This window comes from Martes martes, assembly GCF_963455335.1.
Source record: "Martes martes genome assembly, chromosome: 6".
Taxonomy (NCBI): domain Eukaryota; kingdom Metazoa; phylum Chordata; class Mammalia; order Carnivora; family Mustelidae; genus Martes; species Martes martes.
In genome coordinates this window covers 24,807,774-24,827,187 of record NC_137893.1, presented here as the reverse complement: position 1 = coordinate 24,827,187, position 19,414 = coordinate 24,807,774, and the positions used below count along the sequence as shown (strand labels likewise).

The 19,414-nt window shown below is 51.3% G+C and overlaps 2 protein-coding genes across 3 annotated transcripts in view; one reads left to right on the top strand and one right to left on the bottom strand.

Annotated features, from left to right (window-relative positions):
* Positions 1–9,336, top strand: part of MTRES1 (mitochondrial transcription rescue factor 1) — a 30,390-nt gene extending 21,054 nt beyond the window's left edge. The window contains exons 5-6 of one of the 2 annotated variants that reach the window (XM_080807193.1): positions 428–479; positions 8,861–9,336. In XM_080807193.1, the coding sequence (XP_080663319.1) occupies positions 428–462 (35 nt within the window). In that variant the 3' untranslated portion in view covers positions 463–479; positions 8,861–9,336. Of the gene's footprint in view, positions 1–427; positions 1,201–8,860 lie in introns of those variants that run through there. The other variant, XM_080807192.1, reaches the window with a different exon arrangement.
* On the bottom strand, positions 3,816–18,892 carry BEND3 (BEN domain containing 3; the record flags this gene model as incomplete). The annotated part of the gene is made up of 3 exons (XM_080807191.1): positions 3,816–6,065; positions 18,124–18,326; positions 18,856–18,892. The coding sequence occupies 3 exons, from the start codon at positions 18,890–18,892 to the stop codon at positions 3,816–3,818; spliced, it is 2,490 nt and encodes an 829-aa protein (XP_080663317.1).
* Between the last annotated feature and the right edge of the window lie 522 nt (positions 18,893–19,414).

Below are 19,414 nucleotides of genomic sequence, written 5' to 3'. Positions count from 1 at the left end.
CTGGGGCGTGGAAGCTTGAGAGGCTGAGACACCTCCTACCCCCCTCTCACCCCCCCACCCCCATTCCTGTCCTCCCCTGGGAGCGGCTGGGGAGGCCTCACAGAAAGACGGAAAGACTAGACCAACACAGGCTCTGAGCGACTTGGGCCCTAAGAAAACAAGATGTTACAAAGACCGTATTTTTTCTATTTTTATAACATTTTATATAACTCATAAAACAGTGCTTGTATAAAAATTCACACAAAGTTTGCTAGAGAGCATACAATTTCCAAAAATGTCCTGGGTTTTTGTTACATTCAGTTTTCTAAGGACGCACTCAAATCAATGGTAAAATGCAGACATTACGCGGTATTTCATTATCTTTGGTAAAACTATTCTCGTTATTTTGTCTCCTCACAGTATTAACTCTGATATCCACTTTGTGCAGGGTCTGCTTTCACTAGGATGTCAGAAAAACATTAAGGCTGGATCTACACGAGGCAAGTATTTCCAAATGGCATGAACGGCCCCTGGGCCCCCACCTCCACTCCGCGCTCCTACCCACACAGCCAGGCAGGGTGCGAGATCTCAGTGACCTCCCGTGAGGGGTCTCGAGACCCCACTGCAATCGGACAAGAAGCCAACATGGGGGTGGGGGTGGGGGAGGTGGAAACCGAGGCCATCTCTGTAGGAACCCAAGTGGCCGTGCTGCGGTGTGGGTAGGCCAGTGACTCTTACCATTTAAACAGCGAATTCTTTCACCGCTAAGTAGATCCCATAGGTTGGTGGATGATTGCTGCGGATGTGGTAACCCCTCCAACCCGAACATAAAAAGAAAGGAAGATCTGGGGCCACCACCGAAGGGGGAGGGGCACACTATCGCCCATGACACTAGACACGACTTTATTCCCTGTCAAATGTTTGTGGTCGTGTGGACACAGCCCAAGTGGACTGAAGCAGGATTAGAACACTTAGTACATTCATGACTACCTTCATACATTCTTTTAAACTTACTAACAGAGAGAATGAGGGACGCTACCAGCTACCGTGACTTGCTATTTTCCTTAACATCAGAATGTGTCTGTGCTAATTCTTTAGTCCTCCAGATACAAGGGGGAAAAAACCAAAAACAAGTAAAAAAAAAAAAAAAGGGAAGAAGAATTTGGAACGGGGAGGGGGAAGGGAATTACCAACACATTTTATGGAAAATATTAAATTTTGAAAAAATTAAGTATTTTGTACTTCTATTGCTTCACGTAAAAAACTGCCCTGGGGCCCACCGGTATGGCCGGAGAACTGAGGAGGCCGTACAGACAGACGCAGGACCTGCAGGTGTTTCCTGATGAGACAGTCCGGAGGGACAGGAAACAACTCCCAGAGTGTGTCCACCTCTCTTCACTAAAAGGGACTCTAAGATTTGGGGGTGGGGTGGTGGGGGGCGGGGGGGGGGAGGCCCTACACAGGAAAGGTATTAAGGAAACCACCAAAATGCAGTTTCGAAAAACTGAACATGCTCTAGGTTGTGAAGAAACACATTTCATCCCTAGAACTTGTTGATTTCTCTAACATGGGGAGACAGGACTTATTATTAATAAAATGATTGTGCTTCTGAAGTTGTAGGGTTGTAGTCCACCCTCTAGAAAGCAGGGCAATTTTCACATGGCTTGGAATCCTCTTGGACACATCCTAGAGACCAGGACAAATTCCATGGCACTCTCCAACCAACAGGGCTGGCGGGCGAGAGTGCCACTGCCATCTTTGGGTAGGCCGTGCGCACGGGCACGCACATGCAAGTGTGTGTTGGAGAGACTAAGGCATAGAGAAAGGCCCAAGTGAGGGGGAAAAAGTGAGTTTCCTGGCTGCTCTAGTCCCTTCTTTCCAGGCACAAAGAGGCTGAGCTCATTGCTCATGTAGGTCCCCTTCATCCCACTTAAGTTTTTTAGATAGAAGAAGTGTGTGTGCACATGTGGGTGGGTGTGGGTGTATGTGAGAGTCATTAAGTCCCTGTGCATTTCTAAATTTCAATAATTTAGGTCTGCAGTTTCAACAGAAATAATCTGTAAATGGCATTTAAAAGCAAATTTACTAAAGTAAGACTGGCAACTTTACATTGCTCAAAATCCTGTCATTAAAAAAAAAAAAAAAAAAAGCCCTCTGGGTACAGGCAAAATTATGTCATATAGCCACCAGAACTAAAGTCCTTATCAGTTGTATAGAGAAAATTCACAGATTGTTTCCATTATTTCTGCATCTTAAGGTAGCAAACATTAAGCCACTAGGTTATTAACTCTGCAACGTTCCACAAGGGTTTTGGGACCACCCTGTGTGATTCAGTTCATTTTCCAAGTTTCTGGTATAATGTACTCGGTTTGGGTGACACCGTTTCCCTTCCCACTTAGGGCTTTGGACCCCAATGTCAGGTGGGTAAAAGAATATTGTTTTTCAAGACTTTACCTCTGGGGAATTTCCTGATTGATGTCCTGGAGAATTTGCCACTGGACTTGAGCAGTGTGACCTTCCCAACCAGTGGGTAAAGAAGATATGTCTTACTCTGAGGCCAGGGGACTGGCCAGAGACATAGGGTAGCAGAGCTTCTGGGGGTCTGAGGCGACAGCTGAGTGGACTCTGGGAGGGGACGAGGGAGCCCCATTTGAATGACCTGTGACCTTCCAATGCCAGGTATCCCCAAGAGGGCCCGAGGCCTGGGCTTGCCCTGAGGAACAAGGATGTGCTACTGACAGGAGGGGCTTGCACTGAGGTGTGGGGAAGCCACCAGGCAGCTCCCAAAACCCGGGTGTTGCACAAAAACACACAGGGAAAGTAAACAGCTTTGGTGAGCCCAGAGGGGGCCCATCCTTAAATCAAACAAGAAGCCAAATATTCACACACGCTCTTTTCCAAGGAAATGTGTCTGCCCCTCCAAACAGCATCCTTGTGGAGAGAGGGAAGGGGGCAGTGGAAGGACACAGCTCAAAATGACATTGTGTACGTGTTTCCACGTCTACCTACATTCATATCATCATCATCATCATCATCATCATCATCATCCAGTGTTCTCGTCTACAGAGAGCGGGCACAGCATTCTACCGACAGGCCACGGGGAACAGGCCAGGTCGTGAGCGCAGGCCCCCTCCTCAGCACCACAGCGGAAGGGAGCGTGCAACCACGGTGGGAAAGGAGGTCACACCTCTCCATCCCCTCGACTGCCATCCGAGGGGCATCTTGATTCTTCCAAAGTCATATGTAAAAGACAAGGTCAGTAAAACTGGTCTCTATGCCACCTGAAGCTATTATTAGCCATCATGCAGGAACGTGGCATTTCTAAAAATTTCATAAATCTGAAACCATCTTAAAAAAAATCCCAGCAACCGAAGGCATCTTACAGTACTTCGTCTCAAATATTTAAAAGATAGTCTTTCTAAGTAAAATGGCCCCCAAAGAGCCCAATGATTTTTTTTTCTTAAAAAGGGTTTCTCTTTAATTAAAAAAATGGATAAAAATGGAAGATGTAAAATGTGGGAAGAGAAACAAGAGAGTCGCCGACTATGCATTTGAAATTGCAGGGGGTGGGGCGGTGGATGGAGAGACACGGCCAAGAAGAGAAGGCCCGGCTCCCGAGGCCTCTCCGCTCTCCCGGACTCCGGCCGCACCCTGGGGACACGGGACTGAAAGTCGCGAGGAGGAGAGACGAACGCGAGGCTTCTGTCCCTCCCGCGGCTGCGCGGTGTCCACGTGTGCAAACCGAGCGAGCCCCTCCCCGCCGCCGTAAGGTGCGCGTCTGCGGACGCCCCTGGCGCGCTCCGAGAGCACGCGCAGTCCCCGGGGGCGCCCAGCCGTCACTTCTCCACCTTCTTGGCCTTCTTCAGGATGTCGCATTTCTTCCTGTTGGGGCGGCGGCACCGCTCGTCGATGCTCGGGATGCACTCGTAGTGCCACACCTCCTCCATCTTCTCCACCGGGTACACGGCCTCCACGTAGTGGCGGATGAGCCGCAGCCGCGTGGGGTCCAGCTGCTTCTTGTTGCAGGCGCCGGAGTGGTTGTACTGCAGCCGGAGGTTCTCGGCCGTGAAGAGTTCCGGGAAGAGCCTGACCAGGAGCCGCGCGGCGAAGTTGCCCACCGACAGGCTCTGCTGCACGATCTCGCGCACCTCCTTGTCCGACAGCAGGTACGGCGGAGGCACCGGGAAGTCGGGCGAGGGGACCACCAGCTCGTCCAGGGGGATCTTGCAGAAGTCCTTGCTGCTCCTTTCGGGGGGCAGCGGGGGCCCCTCGAACTCCTCTCGGAACCGCTCGGGGTTGACGGCGTAGCTCGTCAGGTCCCTGCACTCGGGGCCCGGCACGTGCACCTTGCGCTGCTGCTGGTAGGAGCGCCGCTGCTCCGTGTCGCGGCGCCGGCAGCGCTCGTCCAGCTTGCCCACGAACTCCAGCGTCCAGACGCGGTCGTTCTTGGCGCGCGGGTAGAGCAGCTGCACGTAGTGGCGGATGAGCTTGATGCGGGACGGGTCCAGCTGCTTCTTGCCCAGGGAGCCGCTGCAGTTGTACTGCTTGCGCAGGTTCTCGTGCGTGAAGAGCTCGGGGAAGAGGTGCACCAGCAGGCGCGAGGCGAAGTTGCCGATGGACAGGCTGCTCTCGTAGATGCTGCGCAGCTGCTCCTTGCTGAGCAGGCAGTCGGCGCCCGGTACCTCGAAGTCGGGCTGCGGGATCTCCAGCTTGTCGAAGTCGATGGGCACCAGCCAGATCTTCTTGGACCGCCGGCCCGGCCGCTCGCCCTCGAAGCTGTCTTCCACCTTGACCACGGAGATGTCGTCGGGCAGGCTGGAGGAGTCGTAGCAGTCGTCGCGCGCCGGCTCGCCCTCGCTGCCCCCGTCCAGCGCCAGGCCCTCGAGCTCGTCGTTGAGGCGCTGGGCGCACTGCTGCAGCCAGGCCTCCTCCTCCTGCACGTCGGGGAAGTAGATCTCCGTGTAGTTGCGGATGATCCGCAGCCGCTGCGGGTCCAGCTCCTGCTTGCCGCCGTCCCCGTAGCAGCTGTACTGCTCGCCCAGCTTCCGGTGATCGAAGAGCTCGGGGAAGAGCCGGTGCAGGAGGAAGACGGCGAACTCGCCAGGGGACGAGGCTTCGTCCAGGAACTCAGTGAGGTCCTGCGTGTCCACCACGTGGTCTGAGGCGATGGTGCTGCTCCGGTCCAGGGATAGGGCCTCCTCCTGGTCCTTGTTGTCTAGGAAGTGGCTGGCATCTACCTGCTCGGCCTCGAAGAAGCTGGCCACCTGGCCGCTGGGCTGGCTGTCCTCCATCTCCCGCTGGGCCCAGAAGCGGCTGAAGAAGTCGTTCAGCTGGGGCAGACACTCGGCCTGCCACACGGCCGTGTCCCTCACTGACGGGTAGTAGACCTCCACATAGTCGCGGATAAGCTGCAGGTGCAGCGACTCCAGCTTGCGCTTGGCCGCAAAGCCGCATGCGCTGCATCCTCTGGAGAAGTCCACATCACTGAAGAGCTCGGGGAAGAGCTGCACCAGCAGGCGGCAGGCCAGGTCACCTCCCGACAGGCTCTGGTCCACGATCTGCTTGAGCTCCGCCGCCGTGAGCTGGTACTCGGGAGGCGGCTGGAACTTGGCCACCAGCTCAGTGGGGCTCACCTGCTTCTTGATGCGGCTCACCTCCAGGGAGAGCAGGTCCACCTTGCTGTGCAGCTGGGACATGTTGGAAGAGAGCGTGTTGAGCATGTAGAACATCTTCTGGATCAGAAAGTAGATGTTGGGGTCCCCGTCGGTGGTGGCTGCCGCTGCGCTGCCACAGTCCCGCTTCTGCGGCTCGTTCAGGAGCCGCAGCGGCGAGGGGCTGTTGCTGGAGTTGGCCTTGTCAAAGAGCTCGTACGTGCTCAGCAAGTCGCCAGTGGGAGGGTTCTTCTTCTCCATGATCTTGTGCGAGATGCCGTACAGGGGCTTCTTGTAGGACGGGGTGCTCACGTCGCCGCAGGGCTCCTCCTCGCCAGGCCATGCGGAGCCCAAGTTCTTGCCCCTGCCGGCCTGCTCCCCGTTGCCCTGGCAGGGCGAGCTGTTCTCACGGTTCCGCATGCCTGCGAGGAGGGCCTGGAAAACAGACAGCGTGTTAGGCTCTGATTTACTACACGACGCGTGGGGCCGAGGCACACAGGGGTGCCGAGGTCCCCCCCTCGGACGTGTGTGAGGAACCACTTTCCTCGCCCCGGCTCACCCTGCCGGGCCAGGAACACACAGCTGACACAGCCCTACATGCCCGCACTGAGCGGCTCCCTCCTCCTAGTCCCTGATGGAGGCTCTGGCCTGCCAGAAGGCTCCCACTTCCTGCAGGACACCGCTGCCGCGCCTCCTGCACACAGGGCCTGCTGGGCAACAGCCCTGCCGGGGACTCCAGAACCACGAGGGCAGGAGGAGCCCCTGGGGCAGGGGGTCCGGCACCCCACTGACCTGGGCCTCCGGGGACTCTCCCACAGGGGATCGGGACTCCTGCCCACAGCCGCTCAGGGAGACAGTGGTGTGTCTGCCGGTCTGCAGCCTCGAGGACAGCAGACAGGCCCTGAGGTGAGACGTGGCGAGCACAGAAGAACGGGGTCTGCGGCAACTCTACCACTGCCCAGAGTGACCTCTTATCTCAGACTGTGAAAGGGCTGGCCCAGAACGTCCCAGAGCCCATGCAGGGTGATGGGGTCCCCAAGTTTCTGAGTTGCCATCTCCTGCTGGCCCCACAGCCATTCTCAAAGAGCTGCAGGAGACAATTCAGCCCCAGTGACTTAAGGCAGCCACTGCACGGAATGCATTCACACCTCTCCCACGCACCTACAAGGCTACTTGCCATGTACCCTCCGCCTTGCTCAACAAAGGGCGGTGAGAGAATTAAGTTCTACCACACTCATTTCAGGGGCTATCTCCTCAGCTCATCCAAGGAATGGCACGCACACTGTGCGAGTCCACTCTGCTGGACCCCTCCCCCCAAGGCAAGCTCAAGACCCCCCCCTTTTTAAAAAAGATTTATTTATTTATTTGACAGACAGAGATCCCAAGTAGGCAGAGAGGCAGACAGAGAGAGGAGGAAGCAGGCTCCCCGCTGAGCAGAGAGCCTGATGTGGGGCTCGATCCCAGGACCCTGAGATCACGACCTGAGCCGAAGGCAGAGGCTTCAACCCACTGAGCCACCCAGGCGCCCCTCAAGATCCCCTTTAAAGACCCCAAAGCTTGAGTCCCAGCTCCACCACCAGATAGCCATCAACCCTGGCCAACTGAGAACCCAAAGTTCTCACTGCTTTCACCAGTGGTTTTCCCTCTTGCCAGGCCCTGAACATTTTAAGAGGCTGATTTATGTATATACGGACAAGTGATTTTTAACCCAGGCTCAAAGGCAACCTGATGGGAAAAAATCATCTGTTCAGCAGATGATGCTGGAACAACTGGATATACACACGCAAAACCACACAACCCCAATGCCCATCCTCTGTGTGCCATGTAAAGAAATGAACTCAAAATGCACTGTGGGGGCGCCTGGGTGGCTCAGTCGTTGGGTGTCTACCTTCGGCTCAGGTCATGACCTCAGGGTCCTGGGTTCGAGCCCCGCATTGGGCTCTCTGCTCAGCAGGGAGACTACTTCCCCCTCTCTCTCTGCCTGCCTCTCTGCCTACTTGGGATCTTTCTCTCTGTGTCAAATAAATAAACTATTTTTAAAAAAGGGGAAAAAATGCATTGTGGACATAAATATAAAACCTAACTTAAATTTTAACACTTCTAGAAGAAAACTAAGAGAAATCCCTTATGACTTTGGTTTAGGCAAACATTTGTTAGTTATGACACCACGAACATAATCCATAAGAGGAAAAAATGGACAGGGGCACCTGGGTGGATCAGTCGGTTAAGCACCTGCCTTCCACTCAGGTCATGATCCCGAGGTCCTCAGAGCGAGTCCCGCATCCAGGTCCCTGCTCATCCCCCTCCCTCTGCCTGCCCCTCCCCAATGGTGCTCTCTCACTCTTGCTATCTATCTCTGTCAAAATAAATAAGTATATAAAAAGGAGGTGCTTTTTAGTACCACTTATTAGGCCACTGGGGGATACCTCACCATCCCTACCAGAATGCATACAAATGAAAAGACCATACCCAGTGCTGGAGATGTGAAGGCATCGAAACTCGCGCACACTGCTGGTGGGGCTACGGAATGGTGTAACCACTCCGGAAAACAGCTGGTAGTTTCTTAAAAAGTTACATATACACGGACTATATAATCCTGGTATTCCATGCTTAGATATTTATCTACCAAGCAAATTGAAAGCACATGATCCTACAAAGACTTACACACCAGTGCTCATAGGAGCCCCATCTGTAAATAGCCAAAACTGGAAACAACCCAAAATGTTATCAGCAAGTATACAGACAAACTGTCCTATATACATACAATGGACTATTACTCAGCAACAGAATTGATACACACAGTACTCACAATGAGTCTAAAATAATTATGCTAGAAGAAGCATACAAAAGAGGCCCTACTGTAGGATTCCACTCATAGAAAATTCTAGAAAATACAAACATCGATAGGGTGGGGACCTGGGGGTGGAGGAAGGACGCAAAGGGGCACAGGCAAACTTTATGGTAGTTGGTGATTCGTGTTATCTTGATCGTGGTGATGCCCTACCTGATTCACACAGATGTCAGAACTTCTCAAATATTGTGCCATTCCTTTCCTCTTGGTCCCAACTTCGTAAGGCTGGTTTTTACAAATGTTAAACTTGACCCAAGCCCTTCCTGGAATGTATTTTTGAGGGTTTAATTAAGCAGAAAAGCTAACTGGTGAGCACGGGTGGGCGTCAGGGGAATGAACACACAGGGCTGAAGCACAAAGTATTTGCTTTTACTGACAGGTGTGTGCCCCAGGCAACTGCAGAATCGGGAGGAACAACGTGCATCCTTTGGATACTTCCACACCCGCGGAGAATACGGTTGGTGTAAGGTGGCCAAGGCTAGTGCTTCTGAAATTCCAATCTATGTATGAATCACCTGGAATCTTGTTAGAATGCAGATTCTGGTCCCTGGGCCACATTTCTTTTCTTTTAACTTAGTTTCTTTCATTGATTGATTCATTCATTTACTTCAGTAATCGCAACAACCAACGTGCGGCTCGAACTCACGACCCTGAGAGCAAGTGCTGCATGCTCTTCTGACTGAGCCAGCCTGGCACTCCCGGGGCCTGCCGTTCTAACAAGCTCCCAGGTGCTGTGGGCCCTCTCTGAGTGGCCAAGGCCTGGAAGACAGCACCTGCTCTCACTGTGCCTCATCTCAATCTGCCTCAGGCAGATTCAATGTCACCTGTAAGTCTTCAGATAATGAATGCCGGCACAAAACGGTCTATGACGTGTTTTTCTCTTGTAGCCTAAAAAGGGTAGGGAGAAAAGACAAGCTCAAGAGGCCGGATTTATGAGGGCAGGTGAGTAATACATGGGCCCAGGTGAAAACAGAGCATGAGGCCACATAAACATACAAGACTTTGATCTTTTCCAACCACCCACATGTTATATTTCATCTTATATTCTAAATTAATGAATTACTTCCTGGACCCTCTCTTTTAAATAATGGAAAAATCTGACTCACATAGAGGGAGGTTAATTTTTCTCCTGCCTCTCTGTTGATAAGAACCATGCGTAAGAATAGCTACTTTACTCAGTAAGTACCTGAAGGTACTTTTTAACGATCCCATGGAGCTGGCCAGTACTTTCCTCAGGGTTTGTTTGTATAAGCTGATGACTGTTGAGAGGCGACACCTGGTCCTCCTCTCCTGCTCCTCCTCCCAGGCACTCGCTTCTCAAGGACGGAGGACCAGGGGCCTGCTGACCTGGGAGACGCCTAGCGCAGGTGGCTTGCCACCAGACCCTCCCCCTCCTGGGGTCTCCTCACCTGGCCATGTCCTCATCACACTGCAGGATTGCTCCCATGACGGGACCAGGTCATTCCTGAGTCTAGCCTCACCCAGGACCTTGCACAGTGCCTGGGACACAGACATGCTCAATGAACGTGTGTCCGCCAGACTCATGGATGGCTAAAGCAGGGCACGGCGTTTGGCCATTCTCAAACCTATGCTTGAGAAAGAGGAGCTGCTCAGACAGGGCACCAGCTTTATGAATAACATGTCTGTCGAGAGGTATAAAAGCGTGGGTAAGAAAAAAAAAAAAGCGTGGGTAAGATCTTAGCTCAGCCTGTCTTCTGTGACCTTGGCCAAATCAAATGGTTTTTCATGCTTTGGCTTCTAGAAACTCAGGGATAAATAATGGTAGGTCTCACAGGGTAGTTATGAAGACTTAATGAGATAATGTGCAGAAAGCGCTGAGCCCTGTCTGAATCATAGTAAGTGCTTAATAAATATTCACTGTTATTCCCAAGCCAGTGCGGAGGTAATACAGGGGGGCCTTTTATTAAACTAGCTGTAAAGATTACTCTCAGCCAGTAAACAAATGGAGGACCTCCCTGCACTGCCTCAGGGTAAGTCACTCCCAGAAGGCACTTCGAGGTCAGTTTTGCCCTCATGGCTGGGGGCAGGGGAGGGGTATGGTGTTGTCCCGCTGAAGGTGTGGTTTTAAGCTCTTTACAGTTCTTTTGTTCTGCTACCAGACAGAAAGCAGAGGATTATGAAGGGAGGGAGGCTCACACACACAGACACACAGACCTCAGAAACTTGAGAATGGAGGGGATGGAGATGAAAATCTTTTCCCCAACATGGTATGGAACTATGGATCGTGACCCATTAGTAAATGATGAAGTTGATTTGGTGGGTCATAACCAGCATAAGAAGAAAGAAAGAAGGGAAGGCAGAAGAAGGGAAAAAGGCAGGGAGAAAGGGAAAAAGAACAGAAAATAGCAGGGTGCACTGCATATGGCAAGTAAGCTTGGGAAATTCTGTTTCTCTGTGTCTGATACAAATCCATATATGTGAGCTGTATTTCTAACTGTTATAACTGTTATAAGTTATTATAACTTACAGCTGTGGGTCACTGCTGAAAAGCACTGCCATAGGGGGCACCTGGATGGCTCAGTCGGTTAAGCTTCTGCCTTTAGCTCAGGTCCTGGGCCCAGGGTCCTGGGATCAAGCCCCGCATCAGGCTCCCTGCTCAGCGGGGCGCCTGCTTCCCCCCTCCCTCTGCCCCCAACTCATGCTTGCTCTAATAGATAAATAAAATCTTAAAAGAAAAGCACTGCCCTAATAAATTCCAAGTGTCTTACTTGCTAATTCCTGTAGGCTGTAAATTAAATTTTAGCAACTTATTCACCATTAAGTTCAATTACACCAAAATAATTTTGCATGTCCTGTGGATCATGAGATTACCATGACGTTCTATATTTTCATTCCTCAAATATAGAGGAATTTGAGTTTCTAATGGCAGTCATTAAAAAAATGATAAATACATTGGGAGTTATTTTAGAACAAGGGTCTTTGCTTTACAAGTGATCCCACTAATACATCATAAAATAGGATTCTGTGCAGAGGTCACTAGAAACTCTCATGCAATGCAGCAAAAGTACCGCGTTCTAGAGAGCGGGGTGCCCTCATTAACACCCCGTATGGAGCGTAAGTCCGGGGAACGTTTTCTGGTTCAACTGTCTCAACACCAGTAACGAAGAGAAGTCACTGCGCTCCCCCACATTCCTCCGGCAGGCGGAAGGCCAGGGTATATCAGAACTGGAAATCCCCTCTATAACTCTCACTGTTCAGGATCATTAATAAAAATACTTCAGTTTCTACTAAGCACATTAGAAACACTGCCATCAAATAGAAACGGTTTTGGCTAACTTGCTGGAAGAAAAAATTAAGTTAGAGTCCCAGTAGAGGGCAACATTCCTCACTCCCAGAGACCTTAGATACACCATGCAACACAAAACACAACACGAGCCTCAAAGAGAAGGTTCTTAGATAGCCCCACACTGGTGTCCTGTCAACTCAGTGTTCCAATTAATTCCACAAACGCTGCCAAGGCGACGACGGGCTGGCTGCGTTTGCTGCTGCTGATAAAAATCTCTGCTCAGCTGTCTAGGAGTATCAAGAAATCTTTAAATCTGTGCTACTTGGCACGGGGTTGTCTGGCTGACGCCGTTCCCAGTTCTCCGAGGCTCATCTTCCAGCCATATGGGAACTCTGCCGCAGGGCTCCGGCTCACCAGTGCCAGCCTCCGTCCTGGACTCGGTCGGGGCATTTCAGATCCCCGTTAGCACCCTCAGACTGAAGAGGGAATGCCCACACCTCTCGCTGGGGGACAGGAACACAAAGATGCTGATGTTGGGCTACAGGTAAGGGTAAGGTGACCATGGAGGGCAGTTTCCATGGGTCCATGCCCAGCTGCGTCTCAGGGACGGGGTCACCATGGAGACGCTTCAAGCATTAAACATCTTCTCTGTGGCTCCAAATCCAAGCAGTCCCGGGAGGCAGTTTGGCCAATGATGAGTGGCTGGCTAACCGGGGCCCAGAAGAGGCAGCAGACCGGAGCACCCACCAAGCAGCCCGCCTTCCAGAGGGAGAAGGTGGAGAATGCGTGTGGCCTCCAGGCCAGACCCTAGGAGTCGGCTCCCAGGGGGCTCCCACATCAGTGATCAAGCCAGAGGCGGCGCTTACCTTCTTCATTCCCAACAGAATGTTTCTCTCCATCATCACCATCATCCCATGACCAGCTACGTCAGCAATAAGGTCTGGAAGAGCTCTCCGCCGCCACGCAGACCCAGGGAGCGAACAGGATGGGATGCCTGACATCTGGCAGGCTCTGGGGACCCAGGGAAGGAGCTAGACCGTCCCCCCGACCCCATGGCTTCTACCCCTTGGGTCATCCTTACGCTGTTCCCAGATGCAGAAACTGCTGTGGGGCCTGAAGGAGTGAGCCGGGAGACAGAGCAATTACACTGGAGAAGACACGGCGAACTGTCCGGGTGGGACATCTTCAAAGACTTCTCTCCACATCTTATACCCCGCAGCCCTCAGGGCCCCCGGCATGGTGGGTAACTGCACAGTCTCACACCGAGCAGGCTCGGGGGCACTGCCTTCCCCGAGCCTCGTTACGGTGGGAATGGCACAGTACCTATCGGCTGCGGCTGCGACAGAAATTCCTGTGACTCTCCAGCTGGTACCACAGCCACGGCCACTGAGGAGGCGTTCAGACTGTCTGCACCGCATGAGGGAGATGACATTTCCATTCTCCAGTTGGAAAAATAAAACACAGTGACACTTTAGAATTAAAAACAAACAAAGAAGCGAAGAGCCCAGGAGAACAAGACTAACTCCTGCCTGGCACGCGGGTCTTGAAAGTCGCCCCACTTCCGCGAAGATGATTACCAATAAAAATGTTGGCTACTCACCTCCCACATCTGCTGTATTTGGCTATGAAGCCCTTTCCAGTGGAGGTGCCAAATACGTCTTTATACAGCCTTTTGTTAGGTTTTCTGAGGGAGGTTCTGTGTGTCTTCTAAGTACTGTACTCAGTGTCACCGTGAACACGTCGTCAGCACTGACAGGAGCTGGAACCCGACGTACCTTTGCCATCGGGCGAACCATGCAAATCCCACCCCCACCCTTCATCCTCCTCCCCGGTCCTCGGGCTTGGGGGAGAAGAGGCAAGGCGGTCTAGGCTCCGACTCGGATGGTTTTCAGAACCAAGGACGCTCAGCCCCGGGGTGTCCTAAAGGGTGTTGGATGGTCTCCCTCGGCAATGCCATGCCCTTTTCATTCTGATGCACATGGAGGGAGGCAGGAGAATGCTGACCACGAGGGGTGGGAAATGGAGATGGGGGCTGCCAGGCGGTTCTGAGGGCTGACGCGGGGCAGGCCCTGGGCTGGGCTCCCTCACACACAAGAAACCGATGAGAGGAGCAGAATTCGCTCTCATCACCACGGAGGAACTTGAGAGTCTGGGAGGTCACGGAATTGGCCCAGGGCCCCCTGGTGAACTCTCCACATCTGACTCCCAGGTTAACTATTTCCTGTTCCTCTGGGCTGGATCAGAGAAGGTGGGGCTCGCCTCCCCAGATGCTGGGAGTGAGGGATCCAGTCCCTCCTGATACTCTGCACCAGGAACAAGGCTGCCCCCTGGCATCCTGGTGCTTTAACTTCTATGGGGAAGGGACTCATCTGTCTGGTGGGAGCTGTTAACTCTCTCGTCACTGGTTTGTCATTTGGACTGAATAAGGAATGGTGCCCTTTGTCAAATCGACACCCTGTCACTGCTCATGAACTTCCTTTCCACTTTTTTGGATGATCACTTGTTTAGGCCTCCTGGCTCCTCTTGTCTCACTCTGGTAAAAAAAAAAAAAAAAAAAAGCTGCATATGTGGTCGTCCCACCTCCCCTCCCCCAACCCCTGCTGCCTTATCTGTTAAGAAGGATCAGAAAAAATTCAGAGGGAGAAGGATAAAGGGCTATTCACTGTGAATTAGAACTTTTGAAAAATCAACATAGGGGCGCCTGGGTGGCTCAGTCGTTAAAAAAGTCTGCCTTTGGCTCATGGGACCGAGCCCCACATCGGGCTCCCTGCTCAGCGGGAAGCCCGCTTCTCCCTCTCCCACTCCCCCTGCTTGTGTTCCCTCTCTCACTGTGTCTCTGTCAAATAAATAAAAATCTTAAAAAAATATATCAACATATACTATAATTTCATAAAACTGATGGATTGTTCTAAAATCCCAAGGGTACTGAGGCTATTGATTTACTGACACATCAACTTACACAGACTTTTAAAAGGAAATACTGCCTTGAATTCACATGACACCGTTCTCCAAGGAGCTCCAGAATTTCAAAACGTTCATACTTACATTCTTTTTATGGAACAGGTAGCGGTGCATGGCTATCAACCTCACTTTACATACAGTAAGAATAAACAAAACTAGTAGAATACCCAAAACAATATCCAGTATTTAGCCTGTCTTTTCCAATCTAAAATCTAACAGGTTAGAAGTGCCTGCTGTCTCCAACCTACTGAAAAGTAAACATATCTGCCCACTAAGAATATGTAAATGGGACAAGTGATATTAGAAATAGTCAAACACATTTGGTTCCCTTTTCTCCAAACATGTCGGAATTCCAGGACGATGCCTGAGGTCCAGCTGAAGCTTGCCGCCTCACCAAACTGGGAGGCAGCCGCAATCTTCATGTGCTGCTCTCGGAGATCCCTGTACCGTGACCCTCAGTGGAGTTCCAGCCCAATGCCAGGTTTTTTCCTGACCTGCTACACATACTGAAGGATTCAACTAAAATACAAATCATAAGAACCTTCTCCTTCCCTCTCTGCCCCCGAGAATGCGAAGACACTCCCTTCTCCGCGAGGCCATTCCAACAAAATCGTGCATAATGGAAGGATAAAGTGACCCCCTTTGTGCAAGGAGACAATGGGACCACCCCAGGCTGTCCACAAGGGTCACAAGCCAGGCAGACGTGGCCAGAGTTCCCTCCTGGTGTGCTTGTTGTTCCTGACTGCGGGAACAAACAGCCACCGCAGTGGCCCCATCCTTGGGTGAAAGGCTCTTCACGATGTGGGTTTGCTGCTCCTACCGTCAGGGCGAAGTCTGTTCTTACGGGGACGTGCTTTGGCCAAAGGGACACCAGCTAAAGAGGTGACGCAAGCAGAGGTGTGAAAGGTGTCTGTGCTCCGGAGCTTGGCCTCCCTTGCTCTGAGAACCCTTCTGTGTTACGTGAACAAAGCCTGGACCAGCCGCCCAGGGGCGAGAACGCGCAGAAAGGGAAGCCGCAGCGGGCACAGCCAGCCTAGCCAAGGCCCCAGACACAGGAGGGAGGCCGTTCCAGATCACCTCGCCCCAGCCAGTCAGGCCAAATCTGGAACTACCAGCGGTTCCCCAGAACCTACAACAAATACAAAGGTGGCCATTTTAAGCTGCCAAAGTTCGGGGTAGTTTGTCCCACGGCGAAGGTGAACCAATACACTCAACTCTGCGTTCCATTTCTGGAACTCTGGCTTTGCTTGGGCACTTGAAGGAGTCCACAGAACTGATCTGAGGCAGAAATGTAATGTGACACAAAGAAGAAAACATTTTCAGGAGCTCCTTTAGGAACTCAGCAGTGCTTCTTCGGAAGCTTCTCGACGCGTGTAGGATGACCTCTAGGCATCTGACCCCCAGAAACACTCACAGAGGGCACTGGGTTTACGGATACGGATGGTCCCTGCGGCCGTACTTGGGATAACATGGGAGCGGGAAACATGTAACTAGCGATCATTAGGGGAAAGGATAATAACTTATGGTGTAAAATGAAACATAAGAAAAAAGTGGTTACATGTTTTTCAAATAAGTTCTTTGACAAACCATCTTAGAGCCTGTATTCAACCAGCATGAATCTCACCCAGCAGTGAGGAGTCTGAGATTTCCTCCGCAATCACTACTCAGGGCACTGGAGCCTGCTAGCCACACGTGAAACCTTCCCCAGAGTCACAAGGCATCCAGCAGGTGGCTGGTGCAGGCAGCCAGAGCAGCCAGAGCCAAGGGCGGGAGATCCATAATTAACCCTTTATTTAAAATGCTCATACAGAATATAAAATAAAGTAAAATGAAATAAAAATAAAATCCTCATATAGGGTGTCTGGGTGGCTCAGTCAGTTGAGCATCGACTTTCGGCTCAGGTCACGATCTCAGGGTCCTGGGATCAAGCCCTACGTCGGGCACCCTGCTCAGAGGGGAGTCTGCGTCTCCCTCTCCCTCTGCAGAGTGAGGGGCAGAGCAGTGCTCTCCCATTCTCTCTCTCTCAAAAAGGAAAAAAAAATGCTCATATAGTTATAACAAATTTCAACTTTTTTCCTAGGTGGGCATTATTGATTTTTAAAAAATGTATTGCTGGGGGGCACCTGGGTGGCTCAGCGGGTTAAGCCTCTGCCTTCAGCTCAGGTCATGATCTCAGGGTCCTGGGATTGGGCATCGGGCTCTCTGCTCAGCAGGGAGCCTTGCTTCCCTCTCTCTCTGCCTGCCTCTTGGCCTACTTGTGATCTCTCTCTCTGCGTCAAATAAATAAATAAAATCTTTAAAAAAAGTTTAAGGTGTCTGCCAGACCGTGGGGAGGCTTGGAGATGGAACATCCCACACCAGACCCCTGATGTCCTAAAGTTGCCACTCTCTCCTTGGTCTTAACTGTTCTGTGTGCATGTCTTGTCTCCCACCTGGACTGTAGGCTGCTAGAGGGGGCCACCATGTCCGGTTTCAGTGTCTCTTTCTCTCAGAATTTAGCCAAGTTCAGGGGCGTCTGGGTGGTACAGTCAGTTAAGCACCCAACTCCTGTTTCAGCTCAGTTGTGATCTCCGGGTCACGAGATGAAGCCTGGTGCAGGCTCCATGCTCAGGGGGGAGTCTGCTTGGGATTCTTTCTCTCCTTCCCCCCCTCCTGCTCATGTTCTCTCTCAGATAAATAAATAAATCTTAAAAAAAAAAAATTTAGTCCAGTTCAATCTAACCAGCAGGTGAAGAAAAAAATAGAGCAAATTCATAAAATTCGTAGGTTAGGGGGTAACGGGTATGTTACAAAAGAACTCCCTTTGTAGAAAGATTCACTGAATAAGTTCTCCTAATATAAAAGATGGACTTGGGCGCCTGGGTGGCTCAGTGGGTTAAGCCTCTGCCTTCAGCTCAGGTCATGGTCTCCGGGTCCTGGGATCGAGCCCCGCATCGGGCTCTCTGCTCGGCGGGGAGCCTGCTTCCCTTCCTCTCTCTCTCTCTGCCTGCCTCTCTGCCTACTTGTGATCTCTCTTTCTGTGTCAAAGAAATAAATACAATCTTTAAAAAAAAAAAAAAAAAGATGGACTTGATTTAGGAAAAGACCTCCCACCCCTCAACTTTTCCAGGAATCTGTGTATAGTGTGTGCTCCATAAAATGTGGGAGGCTTTTCTTAACAGCCCTTGCTATCGAGTGGAGCAAAGCAAAGCAAAACTCAAAAACGGTTGCGTTGTGAAGGCTCCCCTAGCTGGGTCATGAATCCAGACATCTCTAAGAATTCTAGTTAGAGAGCACACCTTCCAGAAATCTAAGCCAGAGATGGGACAGCTGCAACGAAAGCTTTCTCACGCCCAAGGGTTCAGCAGTCGCCTGGATACCCACAGGTAGAGAGACAGAGCATCTAATGAGAGGGTCAGAGCCCAAGCAAACAGCAGAAGGGGCTGGGCCCTCACCTCGGGAATCAGCCGCCGCCTCTTCACGCCGGGGACAGAGTCAGGCTGGCCATCGCCGCCCGGCTGCTTTCGCTTGCTGGAATCCTGGAGGGCAGTGAAGACGCAGTCCAGAGGGTGCTTCTCGGAGGACCTGGAGCTCACCGAGCAGTCCAGGGCAGCATCTTCGGCCTCTGTCTCCACTTTCACAGTGTTATTTTTTAGAACTGTGGCAGAGAAGAAACAGGGCTCAGCGGGAAAGACCAGTGGGCCGCTCGGAGGTTAGCAGGGTTCCCTGAGCGACAGGCTGGGTGCGGGCTGCCTTCGGACACTACCACTCAGATAATGAAGTCTAGGAACGATTACACCGCGCTTTCCAACCTAGCGATCTTTGTCTTACCGCGTTAGTGCTAAGACAATAAAACCACGTTTGGAGAACTTTTTGCTCAAAAGTTTGGAAAACTTTTTGCTCAAAACTCAAAACTGGTTTTAAAGTCCTTGTAGGGGGGAAAGACAGGAGATAGGGAGAAAGAAATAAATACTATCTCTGAAATGATACTTTTACAAAAGTAACTCTGGAAAGATACATAAGACACCTCCAGCAGGTGTATGGGTGAAGGGGGATGGGAACCAGGGGTGGGAGAAGTTCCACTGACGTTTCATTATGTAGCTTTTTATTTTTGAACCATGTAGTGTATGGCCTAATAAAAAATACTAAATTAAAAATATTTTTTAAAAAGAAGCTTTTTTTTTTACCTTCTTCTACATCTTCACTGAATTCAGTTGAGTTCATCTTCTATTCCACTAAATGAAAAGACAAAGACAAAGTCTTGATTTATTGCTTGACTTACTTCTTAATTTTCCATACCCATGAGAAATGCCCTCACCCTCCCAACCCTGGCTCTGGGTCATGGAAGCTGAGCTGACACTGTTCCCTAACATCATGGAAAGCCGCATCCTCTGAGTTAGAAGCAGCCAGGCCTTCTGAGTATCCTCTGGGAGCGCTTCTCCAAAACTCCACGTGGGCAGAATGGGTCCTAAAGCATCGACTGAGTCACTTTCACACTGAGGGGGAACGTTATTTGAGAAAATCAAGTCTTACGAAAGACCCAAGTTCAGACGATCTCCTGTTAGTCCCTGCTTTCTAAATTCCAGCCACAGACTGAAAAGGCGGACTAAGGATGTAGGGGGTGGCTCCCTGGGACACGAGCGGGTCACACGACTGACTCCAGGTGCTCGTCCAAATGAAGACATGCTGTAAGTGGAAGTACACCCTGGATTTCAACGATGTAGCAGAGGGGAAAAAAAGGTAAAA